The sequence below is a fragment of the Rattus norvegicus genome, chromosome 17, assembly GCF_036323735.1.
Source record: "Rattus norvegicus strain BN/NHsdMcwi chromosome 17, GRCr8, whole genome shotgun sequence".
Classification (NCBI taxonomy): Eukaryota; Metazoa; Chordata; class Mammalia; order Rodentia; family Muridae; genus Rattus; species Rattus norvegicus.
Genome location: NC_086035.1, coordinates 73,221,369 through 73,246,056, shown reverse-complemented (window position 1 = coordinate 73,246,056; position 24,688 = coordinate 73,221,369). Strand labels below are relative to the sequence as shown.

Sequence of the window (24,688 nt, the reverse complement as noted above, 5' to 3'; positions counted from 1 at the left end):
AACCTGAGTTCCGTTCCTGGCGTGTACATGGCTGCTCACAAGGTTCTATGAATCCATTTCCAAGAGTTTCCAATGTCCTCTTCTGCGCTCTATGGGCACTAGACATGGATATGATTCACATACATAAATATAGGCAAACACATATATAAAATAAAAGTAATTAAATAATCTTATTTATTTATTTCTATTAAAGAATGATTAGTCTAGAACCAAGCACCCAAGGGTTAATAATCTTCTAGGAAGAGGGGCCTGAACTGAGCTCTGGCAGCTGATGTCTGTAACATTCCACAGCGACATTTCCAGATGGCAACTTGGGTAATTCAGGACATCCTCTGGGTGGCTCGAAGCTAAGGACTCCCATGAGTCATACCCGAACCTCTGGTCCCTCAGGCAGCTAATTAAGGCACGCCCTGCCTCAAACCACTTTTCCATCTGGGTTGGCTTTGGAGGGAAAAAAAATAATGAAGAAATTATATTATGTCACGAGAAGCTTTCTTTTGCTTTGTATTTTCCAGTTGACATCTCCAAACAAAATAATTATTTATATAAAAATGTGGAGACCATGTTGAATTTCTAAGAACTATATCGGGAAAGTTTGTGGCCACCCTTTTATAGTCTTCCTTTGATGACAAGTTTCCACACACTTCTGCCATGCAGAGCCCTGTGTTTGCTTTCTGGTGTCAGACCCATTCGCCCACACGTCACCCCCTTAGCCAATATGCTTCTCACTGTGACTCTGTCCTAACTAAATCTGGTGTAGTCACTACATCAGAAACGAGCATGGTTTGCTTCATGACTTTTTGCGTGCTCTCTCTCTCTCTCTCGCTCTCGCTCTCGCTCTCGCTCTCGCTCTTCCTCATTCTTTCTTTGTTTCTCCCTTCCTTCCTCTCCCTTCCTTTTCCCCCTCTCTCCCCCTCCTTCCTCCCATCTTCCCCCCACTCCCTCCCACCCTTCCTTATTGGTGACTGAACCCAGGACTTCATGCATGTTAGGGAGGCGTCCTTACCACTGCACCATTCTCTCTCCAGAACCCCCCTTTCATACTCTTCCACCATCTACAGTTTCAGAATCCACTGAAAACACCCTAGCGCCCGTGCATGTGAGAGGGTCTGCCGTCGAGCTGGCCCACAGCCATTTATCTTTCTTCTGAGCTCTGGAAGGTCTGGTAGAAATGGTTCCTGTGGCATCTCCTCGTGTTATTCAGTGTGTATCTCTCTCTCCCCCTGCCTTTCCCATTATACACATACATCTCCCTCCTATAGCTTGGTACATTGTTTCGCGTTCCCCCTTTCTTCCAAATATAACTAAAGTGCCTTGAAGTAAGTGGCCAGATGGACTATTTCTTCTCAAACCTTCAGAAATTTGGCCTGTAGTAGTTCTTTTAAAAATTAGCTTAGAACACTTTATTGCTTCCTGAAATAGATACTTTTTAATTGTTCAGGAATCAGAAGATTCATTTCAACCCCACCAATATTTTTAAAGTTCTTTTCATTTTAGGATGTCTGTGCGTATGTGTGTTTGTGGGCTCATGGAAATATTGGGGGGGCAGGGTGAATATGTAAATTTGTGCATGTATGTGTGGAGGGCAGAGGTCTCCTGGGCATTGTTCCTCAGGAGTTGTCCATCTTGGGATTTGAGATACAGAGTCTCCCATAGACCTGGAGCTCACTGACTTAGCTAGGTGGGCTGCCAGCGAGCCTGGGGAACCCTCTTTGCCTCCCCAGCACTGACATAACCAGCGTTCACCCCCAGGCAGGATTTCTTTACACGGGCTCTGGAGACGGGAATCCTGACTTCCTGGCAAGAACTTTAATGGCCGAGTCATTTTTTCAGCCCCAAGTTGGTTCCCTACTGAGATCTATGAAAGAAAAAGGAGAAGGAAGGAAAGAAAAAGGAAGATAGAGAGGGACAGAGTAGTAGCCATGGTGTGGTTCCCGCTCACCATGTGTTTGCGTATTTACTGCAGTAGGAGCAGGGGGTTGCTAACAGTTGCACATGCGCACTTGGTTCTGAGCGATCCGAGACTGAAGCCGCTTCCGCAGGAGGCAAAGTTGAGGAACTCCTGAGAAAACAGTAACTGGGCCGAAGCTGCAAAACTAAAATAGATCCTAACACTCTTCCAACCTGTCTCCTTGGACCCATAAACTGTGGCTCATGGTCTTGATGTAATACTGTGGAAACTCAGCGCTACCCATAATCTTTATTTTAGTCCTGAATGACTAGAATAAAATTAATATTTTCTTGGGCACCTTCTGATTTTTCAGGTTTATTGCCTTTCACTGATTCATTTGACATATGTGGGGGCACACGTGTGCCATAGCACGCAGACGGAGGTCAGAGGTTAACTTGTGGGAATCAGTTCTCTTTTAACAATATCTGAATGCCAGGGATTGAATGTGGGCCAGCAGGTTTGGCAGAAGGTTCCTTTACCCAGGAAGCCATCTCTCTAGTCCCGATTTCTCATGGTTCCTTTATTCACTTTTGAGAGAGGGGAAGACAGACAGAGAGAGAGAGAGAGAGAGAGAGAGAGAGAGAGAGAGAGAGAGAGAGAGAGAGAGAGAGAGAGAATTCTTGTTACCCGAAGAGGGTATGTTGGACCCTTGGAACTGGAGTTACAGGTGGTTGTAAGCCACCCAGTTCTGGGAGGCAAACATGGATTTTTGGAAGAGCAACAAGTGTTCTTAACTGCTATGCCATCTCCCAAAACTCAATTTTATTTTATGGCATTGTTTTAAAAAAACAACTTTAGTTCATTACATATTTATTTAGTAACCTAAAATATTTTCTTTGAGATCCCCAACTCCTCTGGGATCCACCTAAGTTTGTGGCATCTTCTTCCTCTTCCTTTCCTTCTCCTTCTCTTCCTCCTCTTCCTTCCTCTAAATAAATTAAGTCAATGTTGGCTTTCCATTGTGGTCAAGCTACCAAGGGTCCCTCCTAGCAGCAATCAGTTGTCAGCTCCTGAACATTTACAACTCAATGAAATCATTTCTTATCTCAAAATCAAGAATAAACAAACACAGCATTACATGTACCAAAGGAACAAACTTCTTAATTATTTGAAAAAATATACTGGACCAGAAATATCTACCAAAAGAAAAACATTTTTATTTAAAGGATTATAAACTTCTGTTAAGTCATACATTGAAAAAGCCTGTGTCCAAGGGCAAGTTCCAAAATTTTAAGCAAAATACTCATATGAAAAGTTGGTGAGAACTTTTTTCAGCAATATGTAACTGCAACAACAGCATAGAGATAGATGCTGTTCCGTGTCCTCAGAGTTTACACTTTATTGGAGGACAAGTAACTGTCACAACTACCTTCTGAGTCAGCAGCAAGGACCAATTTGTATTAATTATATTTACTTGGGGGTTCTATAATAAATATAGTTCTATTATACTGTGGGAGTTCCCTTGGTATCTAGCAAATGTCAGTGTAAATGCTGTATGCAGAAGGTCTATCTCTAGAATCCTTTAAGGAGAGGCCCAAGACGGGGAACCAGGGCTTCCAAAGGTCATCGTGGGCTAATGGTGTGGTAAAGTCACAGGGTAAATGACAAAGAAAGGCCCAGCTTGAGAGCATCTTTCCTTCTACACCTCGTCTTTATAATTTGTACCACTGAGCTCTTCAAAAGAGATCTCAAGGGGATTTCAGAGTGTGGTGGAGTATGTGTGTCCATACAGATGTGTGCAGGTGTGCATTTGTGTCCATGTGCACGTGGGGGGCAGAGGTCACTGCTGGGTACCTTTAACCGTTCTCAATTGTTCTTATTTTTGAGGCACTGTCTCTCAGTGATCGTGGAGCTCATCAATTTGGCTAGACTGGCTGGACTGGCTAGCCAGTGATCTCCAAGGATCTTACTGAATCTGTGTCCCCAGAGCTGGGAATATAGACGTACACCACCCTTCCCTTGAAATGGGTGGTAGGGAATCTCTTTATACTTAAGTGACAGACACTTCACTGACTTGCCAGTCCCTCAAGGGCAGTTTTGATTTAGAAGTCTAGTTTACAGAACATGCAATCACACACACAAAAAAAGTAACTAAATTCCACTTAAGGTGAAGCTGCACTAAACGGCAAACTCAAATACTACAGATATTACATAGGCACATCTGTCTTCTGCTGTTGTGTAAAAACCTTGCTGCAAAATTCCATGGCTTACAATGGCAGCCATCTTGCATGATGTCAGAGAAAGGACTAGGGCAGGGATCATCATGCACTGTAGACAGAAGTCACTCAGAGGTATTTGTCTAGTAGGTGGGCTGACATGGCAGTTCAGAACAGGTTTCCCGCATGCTGAGCTTGGCAAGGATGTTTGGAGCTCGCATGGTGAACTCTGATTTCTGTGTGTGGCCTCCGAGCAGGTCAATACCTAGTAACTGCAGCTCTTAGGAAGGAATTCAGGACACCTGGATAAAAACCAGGCTTGTAGCCTGACCTTGTAGCTCTCAAATACAACTTCCGGCATCTCCTGTAGAGGATGCAAACTGCCAAGGTCCAGACTCAATGAGAAATGAAACTTCACCTCACAATGGGAGGAGAAACAAAGACATTGGTGGTCAAAAGGAAAAGTGTAATTCCATATGCCGTCCTGTATTGGATATGCTGAAGCTGGTCTTCATTGTCTCTCCTCATGAGGTGGTGAAGGTGGGACCCCTTTCTGACTCTCCATTCTAGTGGTAGAATAAGGCGTGTACTGCTGTGGATGGCCACTCTTGTCGAATTTATTGTTTGCCCAAGTGAATCTGTGAACGAGTGGGTTTTGTTGGTAGAGGTTCATCAGCCATGCAGAGGAGCCGTTCAGGAAACAGCGCGCGTCCATCCACATGTGTTTGTGCTATGTAACCAGTGAAGCACAAATAAACTGCTTACTGACTCATTTCCACATCTGTCTTCCTGACTATTGTACCAACATTTATATCATTTGGCCTGAAGAAAATCCATACATAGCTAAGGAGGACAGCCTGGCCAGTGGGCCGTGCTGGTCCGTATTTTGGGACCTGTAGCAATTCAGCTACTCTTTTACTTTATTGTTGCAGAAACATAGGTATAATGTCTTAGTTAGGGGTTTGCTGCTGTGAAGAGACACCATGACCGAGGCAACTCTTATAAGGACAACATTTAAATTGGGGCTGGCTTACAGGTTCAGAGGTTCAGTCCCTTATCATCAAGGCAGGAACATGGCAGCATCCAGGCAGGCATGGTGCAGGAGGAGCTGAGAGTTCTACATCTTCATCTGAAGGCTGCTAGTGGAAGACCATCTTCCAGGCAGCTAGGATGAGGGTCTTAAATCCCACACCCACAGTGACACACCTACTCCAACAAGGCCACACCCACTCCAACAGGGCCACACCCACTCCAACAAGGCCACACCCACTCCAACAGGGCCACACCCACTCCAACAAGGCCACACCCACTCCAACAGGGCCACACCCACTCCAACAGGGCCACACCTTCTAATAGTGCCACTCCCTGGGCTCAAGCATATATAAACCATCACACCATCTTAACTCTTTTTCAGACGATAGCTTAGTGTCATTAAGTGTGTTAGCAGTACATACATCTCCAGAACTCTTTGCTAAATGGAAACTCTATACTATTAATAAACCCCAGTTCCCTTCTTTGCTGGTTACTGTGAACTCTGATGTTCATTAGCTACTGCCTGTGGGTGGCTTCATACATTACTTGTCTCTCTGTGTCTATTATTTTCAATTAGCATTATGGCTTCAAGAGTTACTCCTATTGGAGGGCATGACAGGACCGCCTTCCTTTTTCAGGGGTGCATAGGTTACATTGTAACCTATATTTCTTTTTGCATATCAGTTCACCTGTTGATGGACACATGGGCTGTTTCTACCATGTTACTGACATCCCTCCTCTAAGTGCGGAGAAAAAGATGGCAGCCATTTTTAATCTAGAGCGTACAGGGCATAAATCAGTGAAATAGGATTGGAATAAGAAAAAAGCATGCTAAAATACGTGGAAACTTGGGTCTGCCAGCCTCAGGCCAATGAGGCATCTGAGATTGGTCAAGTCAGGGGTGAACTAGAGGACAGATCAGAAGAGGCAGCCTTCATCACTGCTAGTAGAGTATAGTCTCATTCAAATGCCAGACAGAGATGCCCCCCAAATTCTCAACTATTTAATATTTTCCAAACTTGACTATTTAAAATGATTATGAGTAAAAGAATGGAAGATACTCTCCCTACAATACATCAGTCAGTAAAGGTGTTTGAGTAACTAATATCCGGTTATACCGTTTAACGGAGGATACCAGGATGAACAAACTACAGGAAAGCAGATAGTAAATAATTAAGTCCTCTGTTACAGCAATGTAACTCCTGTGCTCTACGGTGTTAGCACCAAAGCGTCCTTAGATCATGCAAATGCACGGACGTATGGCTGTGTTCAATAAGCATTCATGGACTGGAGTGAGGGGGTGGTCTACATACTGCAGATTACCCGTCCCTATAGATGAGTGGAGGGATCTGAAGGGAGTTTGAAATACAACGGGATCAAACACAAAGGCATGATGTGTGCTATTGAGCTTGCCCATTAAAGTATAGCATTCTCATAAAGTAGAATGCTATGCAACCATCAAAACCAGAGGCAGAGTCTTTTTGATCCGCACCATTTTCCAAAGACGGTGTGGCTCTTCGACTCCCTGGTAATCCTACGGAGACGATACATATGTTCTTTTCTATGGAAAGTGAGGATGCTTGTGTGATTCTTTTGGTCAATAGGATAAGAGGGTAAAAAAGTACTATGTATTCTATTTGTTTGTTTTGGGTATTTAGCTCAAGCCTGTATTTTTTCCACTGAGCCATAATCCCAATTTCTTTATACCTTTTAATTTTAAGGTAAGATCTCATTGTCCCATAAGGCCTTGGGCTCACTGAAGCCTGGGTAGGCCTCGACATTGCAACTCCCTTACCTCAGCATTTGCAAGTAACAGGCCAGGCCCAAATAGGTATGAGATTTTGGAAGTTAGAACGCCTTCCAGGGTGTAGCTTCCGTTTCACTGCTAACCACCACACGGTGAGTGAAGACTCCGGCTACTACAGACTCTGATAAGGCTGCGAATTAACATCTGCTGGGTCGCTGTTGGCTCAACATAAAACAGGAAGATATCGGCCGGCTCTGAATCAGTTCTAGCCCATTCTACATTTGACTGTGAAGGAGCCAGACCTCTCGGCCGAGTTGATCAGAACTCTTGGTCTACAGAAAGCATGTGAAGAGACGCAATTGTTAAGTTACCAAGATTTAGAATGTTTTATTCTGTTGTATGACGAGGTAGTGGGAATTGGTAGAGAAAGATGATTGAATTAATAATACATGGCTAGGAAAAAAGCAAAACTAGGTCAACCAAATAGGAACACAAGTACTGCACCCATTTGTGGGAGGGTATACTCCAAACTTAGATATCTAGGGAACAGAGCTGTAAATTCAGGGTGGGAGGGAGGCCCTTACTTGTCATTTATATATGGTACAATCTGGAGACTTGGTACGTGAGACTTGATAGTTAAAAAATATTTTTTTCGTATTTACATGCATGGATATTTTATCTGCATGAATGTCTCCGTACCATGCCCATGCCCAGTGTCTGAGAACCAGAAGAGGACATTGGATCCCCTGGAACTGGACAGACATGGTTGTGAGCTGCCACGTGAGCGCTGGGAATTGAACCTGGATCCTCTTGAAAGGCAAGCAGTGTTCCTAACTGCTGAACCATCTGTCCAGCCCAAAGACTTCATCAAAAATTTTACAAATTACTATTTCTTTTAAAATACGTGCGTGTCAGTATCTGAAGCCAGAGGCATCCTATCCCCGTGGAGCTCTTTACAAGATGTTGTTTGGTGCCTGATGTGGGTGCTGAGAATCGAACCTGGGTCCTCTGGTAGAGCGCTAAGTACCCTTAGCCAGTGAGACCCCATGTTGAAAAGTTTTTGAGATGCAGTTTAAATTGTAAGTAGAGCCATTTTTTAAAAAATTAGTTCAAGGTACTTGTTTGATTTCCACAGATTCCCTTTTTCTTTCTAGTGCATTGGTAGGAATCTGAGCTGAACTATGCATCCATAGAATCTTTCAGGCTTATTGCGAATTCTCAAGAGCACAGCTGTGACCAACTTTTGCACATGTCTTCGGATTAGGAGAGAAAACAATATACTTTAAACGTGTTTCATTTACTAAGAAACCTGTTCCCCTCAACAGCACAGATCAAAGTCAGTGCTTCATCTCAATTCCTTTTCGCTTTAGGGGTCTTGCTCTGAAAGATGCCGTGACACAGATTTTACATTCTATGAACCTGGCAGGCTGTCATGCTGTTGAGACCACACTCCTTGCCGTCTCTCCCCAGCCCAGTTCTTATTTTTATAAAAACGTACTAGAGATTCTTAATGAGGTCATTTAGCAGAAGCATTTTGTTGGGCTCCCTCTGGAACCTCTTTTGGATCCAAATTACTTCTGGGGAGAGACGCCAGGTCGTTCTAAGAGAGTGCTGTACAATGTGATGGCTTCTGAGTTGGGGCAAGGTTTCTTGAACCGAAAGCCTGCACTCCTCACTTTTAGCTTCCTGTTCGTCCCCATGGATCTCAGAATTAGATTCACTTCTAGTGGCTTAGTCAAGGCATCTCCATTCACACTGTAAGTTACTTTAAAGCTTCTAGAACATGAGCACTCGTGGTTCAGACTGCTCGTTAAGACAGACTGATCTGAGCTCCTGGCTCTGTGGGGTTGGAGTGAGAACTGGCCTTTCCGATAAGTTCTCCACAATACTGCTGGAGAGAGGACCCCACTTTCGGAATCAGCATTTTTTTCTAGTATGGGGAACCCTGAAACTTATCATTGGCCGAGTGAGTTTTGACAAGTTGAAGTGCATATCCCACAAACATTGACTTCCCCCAAATAACTGGATGAAATCCCACTAGGATTCTGCAGAAGTCTCATTAGATTTGATTAATTGTTTTCTGTTGTAATTACAAACATTTTAATTATATTTATTTTCGAGTGAGTATAATTACATTGTTCAGTTAACAAAGAGAATGGAGTAGCCAAGCCCCTGGTTTATGCCACTTCCAGGGGCATCAGGCTCATACCTTTTGTAAAAGCAGTAATCTAATATATACATGCTCCTGTAAACCACCTTAACAACGTAACTTTGAGACGCTCGAACTTCCCTCCCCTCCCCTGCTCTGCCTCTCTGTCCCCTCCTTCCCCCTTTTCCCTCCCAACTCTGTCTCCCAGGTGCTTAGGTGGTAAGGAGGGGCCCACAGGACCGTGATTTAAAAATAACTCCTTCTTAGACCAAACTGTTAGAAACTTGCTTCTTTAAGAAAATTATTATTTAGGGGTTGGGATTTTAGCACAGTGGTAGAGCGCTTGCCTAGCAAGCGTAAGGCCCTGGGTTCGGTCCCCAGCTCCGGAAAAAAAGAAAAGAAAAAAAAAAGAAATTATTATTTACTTAAGTAAAAAGGTATTTCATTCCCCCCACCCCTGTACTTTTTGATTACTTAGCAAACTTCCCGTCATGCTTATGTCTTCCAGCTGTCTCAGAGAGAGAGAAACACAGTATCCTTCATAGCATCCCGTTTAGTTGTTAGGTTTTTTTTTGTTTTGTTTTGTTTTCCAGGCACTAAAGACCGGAAGTCCCCTCCCCCGCCCCGACGTAATTGACAAAAAGATGAGTATTGTTGCCACCCTCGCATGGAGCACAGCCGAGTGCCGAGTTTCCTTTCCCTGTTCACATGCTTGGCTCGGATGCTGTTGCCCATCCTTCTGTGGGAGTTTGAGTATATTACTTTTGCAGTTACTGTTAGCGCCTGGATGCAACCAAGTGGCCAGGCTCCTCCCCTAAGGACCTCCACCCCCACAGAGGTTCCACCCACAGAACACTCTAACCTCCCTAAGGGCGGGACCCAGCCCCTGGGCTCTACAGAGTAAAAAATCCCAAACTCTGGATTTCCATCCTATAATCCCCACTGTGGAGATCTCTGTCCTGGAAATATACCACCTCACCACCCCGCAAGAAATCTTATATAAACCACCGTCTTTTGCTCAGTTCTATGCTGCCTCTCACCCAAGATGGCCACTCTCCTGGGTTCTTTTTAGCCTGACAAATAAATCTTTTCTGTGAGGTTTGTTGAGGTGTGTGACAAGATTTTGTAGTATTCCTTGGCACCTAAAGCCAGGGTATCTTTTCCCTCAGAATCGCCACACTTAAGCTCACAATGCTTGCCGGCTTGTCGAACATATCATATAAAGAAAGCATCTCTTGAGTGATTTCGAGTAATAGAACCCCTGGCCACAGCTCCTTACAAACAGATGTGTACCCACCGTCTCTATCACAGGTCCAATGTGCTTGACAATAACATGTCACAAATTCATGTGTATTTGGAAAATTATTCTAGGTTTGTAAAGAAACTAAGTGGCCAAGGGTTGAATTGCCCAGGTATTTTTCACAGAAGAAAGTATAATTTCCCCTGAGGGAGATCATCTGGGGTTTGAGCATGAAAAAAGAGGTAAAAACCTTTCTGTACAGCCCAATCATGTGGCCTCGAATGACAGTGGCATGTGCAGACTCTGGGCAGCTGGGACTGGGTCCAAGTCCCATCCCTGTGTCCAGAGGGCAGTCACCGATGAGAATCATCACGGTGACTTGCTGTCACTGTCTATGATGTGGGAATGATGTGATTCCTATGTCAGTTCTAAGATCACATCCGGTTACTGTCCTGTCTGTGTGCTTGAATAGTCAATATTTCTTATAGATTTATTTATTTATTATATATAAGTACACTGTAGCTAGCTTCAGACACACCAGAAGAGGGCATCAGATCTCATTACAGATGATTGTGAGCCACCATGTGGTTGCTGGGATTTGAACTCAGGACCTCTGGAAGAGCAGTCAATGCTTTTAACCACTGAGCCGTGTCTCTAGCCCGCTTGAATAGTTATAATAAAATAACACAATTTGGGTGGCCTTGACAGGTACGAATGGTTAAATAAGATGGTGAGAATGGAGGGTTTGTGTAAGAAGAGGTACTGGAATTCTCTCTCTCTCTCTCTCTCTCTCTCTCTCTCTCTCTCTCTCTGTACACACACACACACACACACACACACACACACAATACCATATATACTCACACACATCACAAACTTGGCTATTGACAATTTGGGATGGGAGCACTGAACAAAACCTGAGTCCTGGTAGACTATTGACTTTCTGTTGTCAAGGCCACCCACATCCGCCTGAACACCATCACACTGGCGGTTAAGGCTTCAATAGCCAGATTGGAGGCAGGGGTGGGAGCTTCAGTCAACCCATAACCCTGTCAGTTGCTCAGCCTCTCAGTTCCTGGGGTTAGAGCAGGAAGGTTCCTCATGAAGGCTTCCTTCCTTTTTGGGGTTTCTACTTCCACCCGTTACCAGATGTAGCTAGGAAAACAAAAACAAAACAAGGAAGAGTTTTACCGAACTCTTACATTTTCCCACCAGCTACTGCCCTGTAAGAAGATGGCAGAGAAGGCGAAGGGCTTTCCTCCAAGGCTCCTGACATGAGTTCAAACCCTGGGAAGTAGAGAACCAAGTTTTACAAGTTATCCTCTGACCTCCACGCGTGTGAGAGCAGGCAGGCCAACACAAATACACACACGGATCAAACTAATATACTTTCTGAAAGAAGCTTTTATGATAGATGCCGTTAGCACAGACTTAACGTTTTCTTTTTCTCAGGTTCCAAGTCTCCCGATAGTCTCTGGGCTTTGCTACCGGTTTATAGAAAATCTAATTTATAATCACACCTGGAGCTGTGATGCAGGTGGGGAAGCCCTCGACTGCAGTTTTCTCTGAATGAACATGGAAATAAATGCGAACTGAGCACTCTAGTAGGCGCTTTCTGACGCTGTGTGTGATCAACAGAGGGGTCCTGTGCTGCGATTTAAAAGTTTGCAGCAGAAATAATGGATGTTACATACTTCTAAAATTTCAACAATTTACAAAGCTATACAATAATTTTTTTTTCAAACTGAATACCATTGTGTTCTCTTATAAAAGTTGTTGTTGAAGACTTGGTTTTACACCATGAATTGATTGTTCACTAAAAGTTGTTTTTATGAGTGAAATGAATTAAAGTGGAGAATTAAAGGTCCAGAGAGGGCACATGACTCATATCCCAAAGACTCTCAAGCTGGAGACTGTTTCCCATGTGGGAAAAGACTGACAGCCTCAAGTGTTTGGATCCATTTTCTGTATCACTGAGAAGAGCATGTCTTTTAACCTACACAGAAAACCAAGCCCTTGATGGCGGAGTTTTCGGTGAAGTCTACCATCATTTCCCGCTATGCCTTTACCACGGTGTCCTGCAGAATGCTCAACAGAGCTTCTGAAGACCAGGACGCTGAGTTCCAGATGCAGATTCCAGAATCAGCTTTCATCACCAACTTCACCATGTAAGTGATGCCGTGGTCAGAGGCAGACAGTGTCTGTAGACAGTCAGGGTGAACCTGAGGGGGTCCCTCCTGCCCATCCTCCCGAGGGCTAGTGTTGTAATGACCACCATCATGCTTGTCAAGAATGGCTCCTTTGGGAATGGAGTTCAGGGAAATAGCTGTGATTGATTTGAGACCTAAACAATGAGACAGTATAAAACTTTTGCAATGTTATCAAATCTATTTCTTATTCTGGTCCAAGTGGTAAAGAGTTATAACCATGGTAGGTATTTTGTTTCATTTTTGATGTGGGAAAGGTACAAACTGCAGAGTTCCCCATGGGAGTTTGAGATCTTGGGGTTTATACTCCTGTGAATTACGGAGGTACCCTAGGTTGGGATGTTGCCCTTTGGTCCGATGAATATTGCTCTTGAGTGCAATGTATGCCTCAAGGCTGGTGCTGAGTCTGGAATGCATTCTATCTGCATACCCAGGAGGCACATAAAAATATTTTCTGTGGTTGTCATGGCTCTGAGGTCCGTGCTGGAGTTCGTCTTGGAGTTGGTAACACAGCTGCGTCTTGTGTTTTAGGCTTATAGGAGACAACGTGTATCAGAGTGAAATTACAGAGAAAGAAAAGAAAAGCAGTGATCGCATAAAAGAAAAAAGGAACAGAACCACGGACGATAATGAGTAAGTAGCAGTTAAGCATCTAGAATCCAGATAAACAACGTGTCCCGTCCTTTACCTCTTTGTCTATCTGTTGTCTTCTCCAAATGGTTTTCATTTCAACCAAAATAATTAATACACCTGATTTAAAATGTAGCTGCAAGCATTTATAATAAGAAGAAATGTTTACTGTACCCATGCCTCCCTCTTACTTTCTACAATATCTATTATAAAAATTGTATAGTTGTCTTTATAGGTACCTCCCAACTCTATGATGTTTCTTGATTTGTTAAAAAGAATAAAGCATTATCTACAATCTCTCTCGGCTGTGAAGAAAATGTATAATACTTTCTTCTTAAAGCCTAAACTTTATACGTTATTTTCTTTTGCTTCCAGTATCCGCCTTTCACTCTGCCTTTCCGTAGTTACTGTACACATTTATTGTTATATATAACTTGTTTTTGCATCCTTCAAATTATTAATATATGCAATCCAGCCTAAGATGATCTTTGTTACATGTTTCTAAACTAATAAATAACCTACGTTCTTATGTGTGTATACACACATTTATGCGTGAGTGGAGTGTGTGTGTGTGTGTGTGTGTGTGTGTGCATGTGCGCACACGTGCATGCATTCACCCGTTAGTGTGAGAAGGCCAGAGCATGACTTCAGGTAGCCACCTCTACCACTCCCCACCTTAGTTTTAGGGAAGTAATTTCTCACTGAACCTGAAACTTGCTGTTTTGGCTAGACCAGCTAGCCAGTGATAGCTCAAGGAGACGCCTGACTCTCCAACCCCATGCTAGAATTATAGGTGAGTGTGACATTACCTGTCTCCTCTGTCCGTGCTAGGGACTTGAAGTCAAGTCCTTGAGTTTATTCAGTAAGCACTTTACCCACTGAGCCATCTTTTCAATCCCAGAATTCCTTGAAATATTGATACCGATCGGTTCTATCTAGTACACAAAGATTTATTTCCGCCTTTACTGCTCCCATTGGAAGGGTTCTTTTCCTTTTGCAGAAAAGTCATTTTAATATCTAGACAAAAGGTTGTGTCTTTGTAAATCTGATACTGTTCATGCATAAAAGGCCGTGGTTTGGGGAAACTAGTTCTCAAAGATCGTGGGGCCTGGTGGTCAGAAATGCTGTCCTCCAGAATGGAAGCTATGAGTCTTGGGTACACTCTAAAAAGGAAACCAAGCCAGAGCGCTAGATAAGGAATATTCACATAAGGATAAACAGCTCTATATATTTAACCTAACACCAGAGTTCCCAAGGACACAGGACCTTGAAGCACTCCAGTCAAGGTGACATTAATGGTTTTGCACACAGCTCTGCTTGTTTTGAGTCTGTTCAAACAATTCCTCATTGAACTTTTATCTACCCTCTCCCCTCCCCCTTCCCGCAATCCTAAGGCACCATTTCTGTTTGGTGGGACGCTGTACCTAGTGTCTTTGGATGCCATCTCCTTTGGTCAGCAAGTTATTAAAATCTCACTCTGCTGAACCACAGCTGTGTCTCAAGTTGTCTTAATCAGAATTGCTCAAAATGATGGCAGCGTTTAATTTAGTTGGACTGTAAATCCTGGTGTTTTAGTTGCTTTTCTTGTTTCTTAGGAGCTAGAAATTAATTTTGTGCCTGGTAACATCTGCTAAGACACATAATTTGTTTGACATGATAACAAGACAAGGAACTATAACTGAGCTTCATGTGAAGTGACATCCAGTCACACTGGGCGCCTGGCCAGCATCAGCTAAAGATCAGGAAGATCAGGCTAAATTCTGACTTCACAGCTGGGTGCTGGCCACACATTATACTGCTTTTGCTTTTGTCATTTTGCTGGAAAGCATTTACTCTGGAATCCCCCTTTTGTTCTGAGTTGGTTTTGTTACTTCTTTAATTCTACAACTTCCTACTCTTTAATGGTCTTTGCCTTTGTTGAAAGTATAGTCTGAAGTAACTTTCTCAGCACCAGTGAATCATGGCCAAGCTTTCTGAGGCCTGGCTTGACATTTTGGCTATGTATGGAATTTAAGATTTAAAAAAGCCCTTCCCCTTTGAATTTTGAGTTATTCTCCAATGTCTTGCATAATCCAATCTGGTTTTACTAATGACAATGATCTAATACCATTCCTGCCCCATGTTTCCTCCATCAGCAGAAACTCCATGTTCTGAAGTTTTTGCTTCAACGGGCTTGGCTGTCAGTTCCTTTTCGTTTGATCTGCTTAGTGCGGAACGAAATTTTCCTGACTCCATATTTGTATCTCTTTCCAGTTTTTGGGAAGGAGTACAGTGAACCAATTACCTCAGTGAACCATTCGTGTTGTGGACTGGAATGGTCTCCCCTGTCTGGTTCCTTTGGTTGTTCCGTTTCTGATGTATCCTCCTGAATTCACAGCTGAGTTTTGCTGAGATTCCTCCAGACAGTTTGAGTTTCTTCTTTCCTGCAGCTTCTTCCGGAATGCTCTGCTGAGTGTAGAATTCTTGTTTAAATGGAGTCTGCCACCACCGCCACCATACCCCAACACACAAGTTTTGCTAGAATGTCCTTGAATCTCTTCAGCACTGCCGATGTTCTGCCACCTCAAAGCAGACAGCCTGAACCCCGAGTCCTGCAAACATTTGCAATGGGTAGTAGTTTTATAACTTTCACAGCCATACTGATTTTATTTCCTGACAAATACCTTCACCAAGGTGCAAATCACATGATGTTTTAGAATTATGTAAAATATGGCCACACCTCTACCGCTATTCACATTTTGACCAAACTTACTCTTCTAGCAGCTCACCCTCTAACTATTCTCTTTAGCATACCCTTGGCTCTGTCTGAGTAGAGCTAAGGATGGCAGACGTTCTCTCCCACTTAATATTGTTTGGCCTTTGGCAGGATACAAACAAACCTTACAGAGAAGCAGCTGAAGAGAGGAAGGATTTATTTTGGCTCACGGTTTCAGAGATTCTTATCCACCACGCGGAGAAGGCACAGCAATGGGAGCGGCTCAGTCCATGCAGTGGGAGTCTGTGGTGGGGGTTCCCCAGGTGGCAGCGGCCGGAGAAGAGAAAGCTAACCAAGAACCGAACTGCTTAACTGTGGTCTATGATTTGCTTCCTAACAGGGAGAAGGGGACGGACATGTTCAAAGCTTCTTTAGTGATTCCCAGCAAGGACAAAGCTGCCTTCTTCCTCAGTTATGAAGAACTTCTGCAGAGGAGGCTGGGGAAATACGAGCATATCATTAGCGTGCGCCCACAGCAGCTGGTGGGGAGGCTGACTGTGGAGGTGAACATTCTGGAGCGGTCGGGTATCACGTCCTTGGAAGTGCTGCCCCTTCACAACAGCAGGAAGAAAGGCAGCGGGAAGGCGGAAGGTGAGTTGCGCCACTGCCATTGCTCTGATCTTATGGGATGCTCAAAGCTGGAAGTTGGGTTTCAAGAACTCTGTAAAAGAAATGGCGCCCCTGGTGGGAATTGAAAGAAAGTCACAAAGCAAAGACAAGACTCTGTGTGTGTGTGTGTGTGTGTGTGTGTGTGTGTGTGTGTGTGTGTGTGTGTATTTTTAAAGACTCAGATACCATCAAGAGATGAATAAGAATTTTAGACTTTTAACATTGTAACCGTACTCTGAGGAACTGATTGTATGTAAAACTCCTAAAATATTGAGAATATTGCATCCAGGAAGCAGTCTGATAGTATATATCAGACAAAACATCTCATCAGTCTAAATATTTAGTGATATAGGAGCAATTACTAATATGCGATGATCTAAAGTGATTTATCACATGATGGAGGGGGGAGACAAAACATATCACCATTCATGATAATAGTAAATAAGTCCAGTAGAGCAGGAGACTAGAAAGTTATATAAAACAATGACTTTTTATATTAAGAGCATAGGGTTATGATTTTATATTTAATAATTTACATATATTTAATAAAAATCTCTTTTTTTTATGGTGAATGGATTGGAAGCCATGGCTTTCAAAATGTTAGTCAACCTCAAGAAAACCCACAGAGTCGACCAACCTGGGCCTGCAGGGGCTCACAGAGACTGAGCCTCTAACCAGGGAGCATGCATGGGACTGACTTAGACCCTTTGTGTATGTTACAGTTGTGTAGCTTGGTCTTCTCGTGGGACTCATGACAGTGGCAGCAGGGTCTGTCTCTGACTCTTTTGCCTCCTTTGGGAATCTTTCCCCCACTGGGCTGCCTTGGCATTAAGAAAGAAGGTGCCACGGCTGCCTGAGATCCATGGAAGGCCTGCCTTTGCCATGGCTGCCTGAGATCCATGGAAGGCCTGCCTTTGTCTGAAGAGAAACTGAAGGGGAGTGGGTGAGGGGTGGGGAGATGGGGGGGTACTGAGAGGAGAGGAGGGTGGGGAAACTGCAGTGGGGATGTAAAAAAATGTTAAAAAGAGATGTTTATTCAATAAAAAAAAGTTAGTAGAAAACTCTGCTTTGAACTGTTCCAACCCCTTTCCCATCCCAATCTTCCTCCCACTTCCTCCCCCTTCCACCTCCTTTTCCTCTTCTTCCTCTTCTGCCTCCTCCTCACCCTCCTTTTCTTCTTCTTCTTCTTCTTCTTCCTCTTCTTCTTCTTCTTCTTCTTCTTCTTCTTCTTCTTCTTCTTCTTCTTCTTCTTCTTCCTCTTCTTCTTCTTCTTCTTCTTCTTCTTCTTCTTCTTCTTCTTCTTCTTCTTCTTCTCCTCCTCCTCCTCCTCCTCCTCCTCCTCCTCTTCCTCCTCCTCCTCTTCTTCCTCCTCCTCCTCCTCCTCTTCCTCCTCCTCCTCTTCCTCTTCCTCCTCCTCTTCTTCCTCCTCCTTCTTCTTTCTCCCCTTCCTCTTCTTTACCCTTCCTTTCTTCTTCTTCCTCCTTCTCCTCCTCTTCTTCAGAATTATTTATTTTGTGTATATAGTACACTGTGACTGTCTTCAGACACACCAGAAGAGGGCATCAAATCCCATTACAGATGGTTGTGAGCCACCATGTGGTTGCTGGGAATTGAACTCAGGACCTCTGGAAGAGCAGTCGGGGCTCTTAACTGCTGAGCGATCTCTCCAGTCCTCCACTCTGTGTTTAAATAGTTAACAATGTTATATTCTTTCCACGATTAAATAAAGAAAACTATGGTTGGAGCCAGCCTGGTGGCTCTCACCTACGATCCCAGCTGTTTAGGAGGCTACAGTGGGGGATTTGAAAGCTTAGCCTGAACTGTAGAGTAAAATCGAAGCTAGACTGGACAACACAGTGTGACTTCCAAAATGGAAATTCAGAGGTCAGCTAGGATACAGCCCAGAGAAATAGATGTTCCTGGTGTGCATGAGGTCGAAGACTCCATACTCAGAACTGAAAAAAGACTGTTCTGACCAGTAGATGATATGAAACAGACACGTTTTAACTCTGTCTGTAGAAGAAAAGTTTCAGGTTTTGCTTGAATTTTCATTTTTTAAAAAATAGCATTGAGGGGCCAGAGAGATGGCTCATTGGTTAAGAGCACTGACTGCACTTCCGGAGGTCCTGAGTTCAAATCCCAGCAACCACATGGTGGCTCACAACCATCTGTAATGAGATTCAATGCCCTCTGCTGGTGGGTCTGAAGAAAGCTATAGTGTACTCATATCAATCAATCAATCAATCAATCTTTAAAAAATAGCATTGAATTGACTGAAGTGATTATGAAAGATTCAAGATGGTAAACAGATGCAGAAGCTGCCACATACATTATGTATATTTCTATGTATTTTATTTTTTCTTTCATTGAAAATAGATTTTTTTCTCCCACATAATATATCCTGATTATGTTTCTCCTTCCCTCTACTTCTCCCAGCTTCTCCCCACTTTCCCTTCTATCCAGATCCACCTCCTTTCTGTCTCTCATTACAAAAAGTCTTCTATGGGATAACCATAAAATATAATATAAGACAAAACAAAACCCACACATTAGAATAAGATTAAATAAAACCAAACAAACAGAAGGAAAGGGTCCCAAAAGAAGGCACAAGAAACAGAGACCTATTCATTCATGCATTCAGGAAACAAAGATCAATTTTTTTCTTCTTTCTTTTTCTTTTTTTTTCTTTTTTCTTTTTTTCGGAGCTGGGGACCGAACCCAGGGCCTTGCGCTTGCTAGGCAAGTGCTCTACCACTGAGCTAAATCCCCAACCCCCAAAGATCAATTTTTAATCATCATTAATTCCAAGTAACAGTTTGTATTGAACACTCTATACTTAACACACGAGGACAGCTGACTGTGAAACCTATTATTTGTGAATCAAATAACAAGGTGGTCAAGTATCACACCAGGTTTGGAGTGACAAAATTTCAGGAACCTGTGACATTGAGAACAATGGGAAAGTAACTGAACAGGTAAAAGCATAGACTCTGAGTTAAGTACAAGTGCCTGCTAGGAGAGTCCAGAACAGGCACGTGTTAACACAAGAACGATCTGGACCCAAACTGTTGTCAAAGTGTCTGATATTCAGAAATGGCAGGAACTAACACCCTTCGTCCTCTTGTCCTGTGGGTGGTAATTACGTGGCTTGTAGATTTTTCTTCAATATTGGTATAAACCAGAAGGAAATTATTGCAATGACAGGAAACAGGGCTCCCACCTCTGTGCAGCAGGGGCAAAGGCTAACTCAGGCTACTTTGAAGCACTGTTGTACAGAATCCTTTGGCCTTAGTAATTACTGTTTTATTATTACCATTATTATGGTAGTTATATTTATTGGTTTTCTCTAGACATCTTAAAACATATTAAGTGCCTTTCGAGGTTGATCTGTTTCCAGTCAACCCTTTTCTCTTTGCAGGATCTACTCTAACGCCTCTTGAATATTATGTAACACTAACATCTTCACATTAGACAATAAAACTGCTACCCACGAAGGATGGAGAATGCTTTCAAATTTAATAAATCACTAATCATAACTTCAGAGGGAAGTTTTTTCTAGCCTTTAACTATGTGGGACAAGTTTCCCAGAGTTCGTGGGGTCTTCTAGTCAGTGAAGGGCCTGCTGTGAACACACAGGGGCAGCGATATGTCCTCAGGATGTTTGGAAAGCAGCTGGAGTGCATAATGCATACTTTGCCTAATTTTCAGAGCCTCTGTAGCTCTTTGGTGATGGAGTTGTGTGCCTCTGTTTATGTGTGTGTTTGGGCAGGGTCTAAGTTATAACAGTCAGTCAAACCATTGCTTATTTTCATATTTGGGGGCTTGTTAGGATCTCCAAGGAAAGCTTCCAGGATGTTGATTTCTTATGGCTTGCTTATTTTGAAGAAGGCTATCTTCCCAGGTCTTTGCAACAAAGCTGATTCTCGGTCTTCCAGATGGAGATTGCACAGGGGTGTCCTCCAGCCTGGTGCAGGGGGCAGACTTGCTCTCACTCATTCCCCATTGGCCTTTTCAGCCCAGCTGTTGTTGTTCCTGAGAATGATGACCCCAGCAGCGAGGAGCACAGGATGTTGTGGTTTTGTCTGGACACCCTTGTGTGCTTCCAAAATAAATCCAGGGTAGAGATCAAACTAGAGTCAGGCTTGCACCAGAACGTGATCTGGAACTGAGAGAGCACAGCCCAAGACCTGGATTTCATTTCTCTACGGGTCCATCTGGGATTAAGAAATCAGATGCCTGAAATTTGTCTAAACGAGCCTCTGACCTGTTCGGGGTTTTTTTGTTTATTATTTATTTACTAGATTAGAACGCAACGTTCTGTGTTTCATCACGGCATCTTCATACACGTTAGACCGTATTCTCCTCCATTCTCCTCTCCCTTCTCCTTGCTGGCACCCTTCCATCGGTCAAGCTAGTATCCCTTTCCCCTTTCTCCCCACAAATTTCCATTACTCTATGATGCCTTGGCTCTGTTAGGATCCCTTTCTTCCTTCCCTCAATCCCCTTTCCAATTGCATGTCTTACACGCATATGTGTAAACACACACAAATGTGTGTAGATGCACATATGGCTTTTAAGTCTAGATTTTGCGTGTAAGAAATAGCATGCAGATTGATCTCTCTGAGGCTGGCTTTCAGTTTAATAGCATGATTTCTATTTGTGTTGGTCTTGAACGATGCATCCTGCCCAAGCATCATTTTAGGTACTGATAGATCATGTCGCCTGCAGTGGTGTCTCTTAATAACAACTGTATTCAGCCATGTCTTTTCATGCTTGGTTTTTTTTTTTTTTTAAGAAGAAGAAAGCCTTACAGATGTTATTTTGCAAAACTTTTCCTGGGGTGTTGAAACATGAACATCTATGCACCCAGATAGGGAACCTTTGTCAGACCAAAGTACAGAGACCACCAAAGTCCAGTTTATCGAGCCAACGAATTCTATTGGGATTGCTTACAGGAATATGGGTGAGGGGTCACTTACAGGAGCAGAAATGATTCAAAGACAGCTGCATCACTAAAACCCACCCAGAATGGGTGACAGCTCACAAAAGCTGGGAACTTGGAGCACACTACATAGCCTGCAGTCAGTTTAACAGGTTTCCTTTCCAGATGCTTCAGTTGCTCTAAACCTCTCCTGGGCAGCTGGGTGGTTCCTGTCTTTTCCAGATAGCTGGTCTGGTGGGAGAGTCTTTTGCAGCTCAGCTTGTCTGAGAGTCTTCTTTGCAACTTGACTCTGCTTACTCCAGGAGGGAGAGGCCTAGTGAATATGGCCAGTTTCAGGGACTTCCTGAAGCTCTTTGGAGTTGCTTAGCTTAAGGACCTAAGGATGAAATGTTTTAATCTTGGAGGTTACACAACACAGAAATGCAGAAATATATACAAGATCTTGTCTTAGTCAGGGTTTTTATTTCTGCACAAACACCATGACCAAGAAGCAAGTTAGGGAGGAAAGGGTTTATTCAGTTTATACTAACACATTGTTGTTCATCACCAAAGGAAGTCAGGACTGGAACTCAAGCAGGTCAGGAAGCAGGAGCTGATGCAGAGGCCATGGAGGGATGTTTTTTACTGGCTTGCTTCCCCTGGCTTGCTCTGCTTTCTTATAGAACCCAAGACCACCAGTCCAGGGACAGCACCGCCCACAATGGGCTGGGTCCTCCCCCCCATCACTAATTGAGAAATTGCCTTACAGCTGGGTCTCATGGAGGCAGTTCCTCAAGGGAGGCTCCTTTCTCTGTGATAACTCCAGCTCGTGTCAGGTTGACACACAAAACCAGACAGTACAGATTTCATATTTAATTGTTAATAGAAATTATCTCTAAGTATAGCTCTGACCCCAAGTTCATGCCCTTAACCATTGTACATGCCATTTTTTTTCTTTAAATAGAAGATTGCTTTCTATGGAGAGTGGGAATTTTAAATTTAAAGTATCTTCCTCGCTAAATATAGGAATATAAGGTAGAGGGAGTAGAGACATGGGTCAGCAGTAAAGAGTATCCCTGTCTGCTCTTACATAGGATCTGGGTTCAGTTCCCAGCACCCAAACCGGTTGACTCATAAGCATCTGAAACGCTAGTTCATGGGAATCCAATGTTCCCATGTGGCCAGAATACCTGCATGTGCTTCTCTGCTTCTCTCTCTCTCTCTCTCTCTCTCTCTCTCTCTCTCTCTCTCTCTCTCTCTCTCACACACACACACACACACAGAAAGAAACATGAGAAAGACTAAAAGCAGTATCTTTACTCTTGCTGTAGTTACCTTGCCCGGTGGATCAGCACTGAACCCATATCCATTGCACTGTTTCATTCCGGTTCACTACAGTGCTTTACAATGAGCTTTTTTTTTCAGCCAGGAGTGCAGAAATTATAAAAGGAATAATATAGTAAGTGAGCCAGAAACAGTTGTCTGTTGCTTATGACACCTAATTGAGTGTGTGCGTGCAATTGTGCAACTGGCAGTGTGTTAGGTGTGTGCATCGGCGTTAGTCGTGAGCTTCGCTATACTTAGAAGAGTGACCACAGACGACAACATCTGCAGGTGACAGGAGTTCTTCAGCTATGTTATAATCTTTACAGAACCACTGTCACATGTGTACCCGAACTGTCACATGCTCTGTGATGATTATGTAGCGTGTGGCATTGTTTGAAATGAAACCTTTCCTGGGGCACAGTTAGCTGGGATGAATGCTCTTCCAGATGTGCACTGAGGCACGTGTGTTAGTTCAGGGCTCTCTATTCCATTCTCCCTGGGTGATGATTAATCTTCATTCTCAACTGGAATCCCCTTGGAAACAACCTCTGTGTGCATCTGTGGGGATGTTTCCAGGAAAAGTTCAACCTAGTGGGAAGAATTACCCTAAAGGGGAGTAGTCCTATCTTGTGGGCTGGGGTCCTAAACTGAATGAAAAAGAGACAGGCTGAGTACCAGACTTCTTCTCTCTCTCCTTCTGAGTCTGATAGTTACTTTTCCATGGCTGTGAAGAGTCTACATGATCAAGGCTACTTATAAATGAAAACATTTACTGGGGCTCATGGTTCCTGAGGGTTAGAGTCTATGATCATCATGGCAGGGAGCAAGGCAGCAGGCAGGCGGGCACAACACTGAGGCAGTAGCTGAGGACTTAAATCCCAATCCACAGATTGGAGGCAGAAAGGCAATAACTATCTGGGAATGACATGGGATTTTGAAACCTCCAAGCCCACTCCAGTAACTCACCTCCTCCAACAAGGCCACACCTCCTCCAACAAGGCCACATCATCTTCTAATTCTTCCCAAACAATTCTATCAACTGCAGACCAAGCATCCAAATATACAAGCTTATGACTCCCATTCTATGTTCACCACAGTGACCGACCACTTCCTTCTCCTGGTGCCCTGACTCCCTAGCTATGATAGATTGTACCCTCAATTGTCAGATAAAATAATTTTTTGTTATGGAAATGAGAGAAACAATTTGCACACCATGATTATACTTTTAATCTTGTAATCAGCCTTCTCTTCAGCTCAAAGCACTTGGCCTACTGCCTTTATGGGGATTTCTCCCTGACCAACTTTCCTTTTTATTTTGGTTGTTTATTTCCTTGAGATAGTGTGGTGGTTTGAATATTCTTGGCCCATGAGAAGTGGCACTATTAGGAGGTATGGCCTTATTAGAGGAAGTGCATCACTGTGGGGGTGGGCTTTGAGGTCCTATGCTCAAGCACTGCCCCATGTGAAAGAGAGCCTCCTCCTGGCATCTGCAGAAGACAGTCCCCTCCTGGCAGCCTTTGGGTCAAGATGAACAACACTTGGCTCCAGCACCATGTCCGCCTGCTTGAGGCCATGCTTCCTACCATGATGATAATGGAAAGAACCTCTGACACTGTGAGCCACCCCATTAAATGTTTCCCCTATAAGAGTTGACTTGGTCACGGTGTCTTTTCACAGCAATAAAACCCTAACTAAAACAGATAAGCCCTTACTCGGAGCCACGGCTGGCCTCAAACTCTGGATCCTCCTTCATCAACCTTCCTAGTGTTGGGTTTACAGGTGGGCCCTGCCATGCTCAGCTTATTATTTTAAACTGTGATTTAATGTCATAGTATAAAACGAACTCACCTAAAGGATACAATTCATTGCGTTTTAGTGTTGGTGGAGTTGCACAACCATCGCTCCCGAATATCTAGACCCGCACGGGGTCACCCTTTTACCACCTCAACTCCCGGCTCACATTAA

General features: G+C 43.5%; 1 protein-coding gene and 1 long non-coding RNA gene across 2 annotated transcripts in view; one reads left to right on the top strand and one right to left on the bottom strand.

The window, feature by feature from the left end:
* Positions 1 to 24,688, top strand: part of Itih5 (inter-alpha-trypsin inhibitor heavy chain 5) — a 100,045-nt gene that overhangs the window by 15,874 nt on the left and 59,483 nt on the right. The window contains exons 3-5 of the mRNA XM_039096454.2: positions 12,280 to 12,443; positions 13,014 to 13,115; positions 16,208 to 16,458. Of these exons, the coding sequence (XP_038952382.1) occupies positions 12,280 to 12,443; positions 13,014 to 13,115; positions 16,208 to 16,458 (517 nt within the window). The remainder of the gene's footprint in view (positions 1 to 12,279; positions 12,444 to 13,013; positions 13,116 to 16,207; positions 16,459 to 24,688) is intronic.
* On the bottom strand, positions 147 to 2,025 carry LOC134482738 (uncharacterized). Its single transcript, XR_010059237.1, has 2 exons — positions 1,943 to 2,025; positions 147 to 441 (listed from the first exon to the last, which is right to left on the bottom strand). It is a non-coding gene; the product is annotated as an uncharacterized LOC134482738 (long non-coding RNA).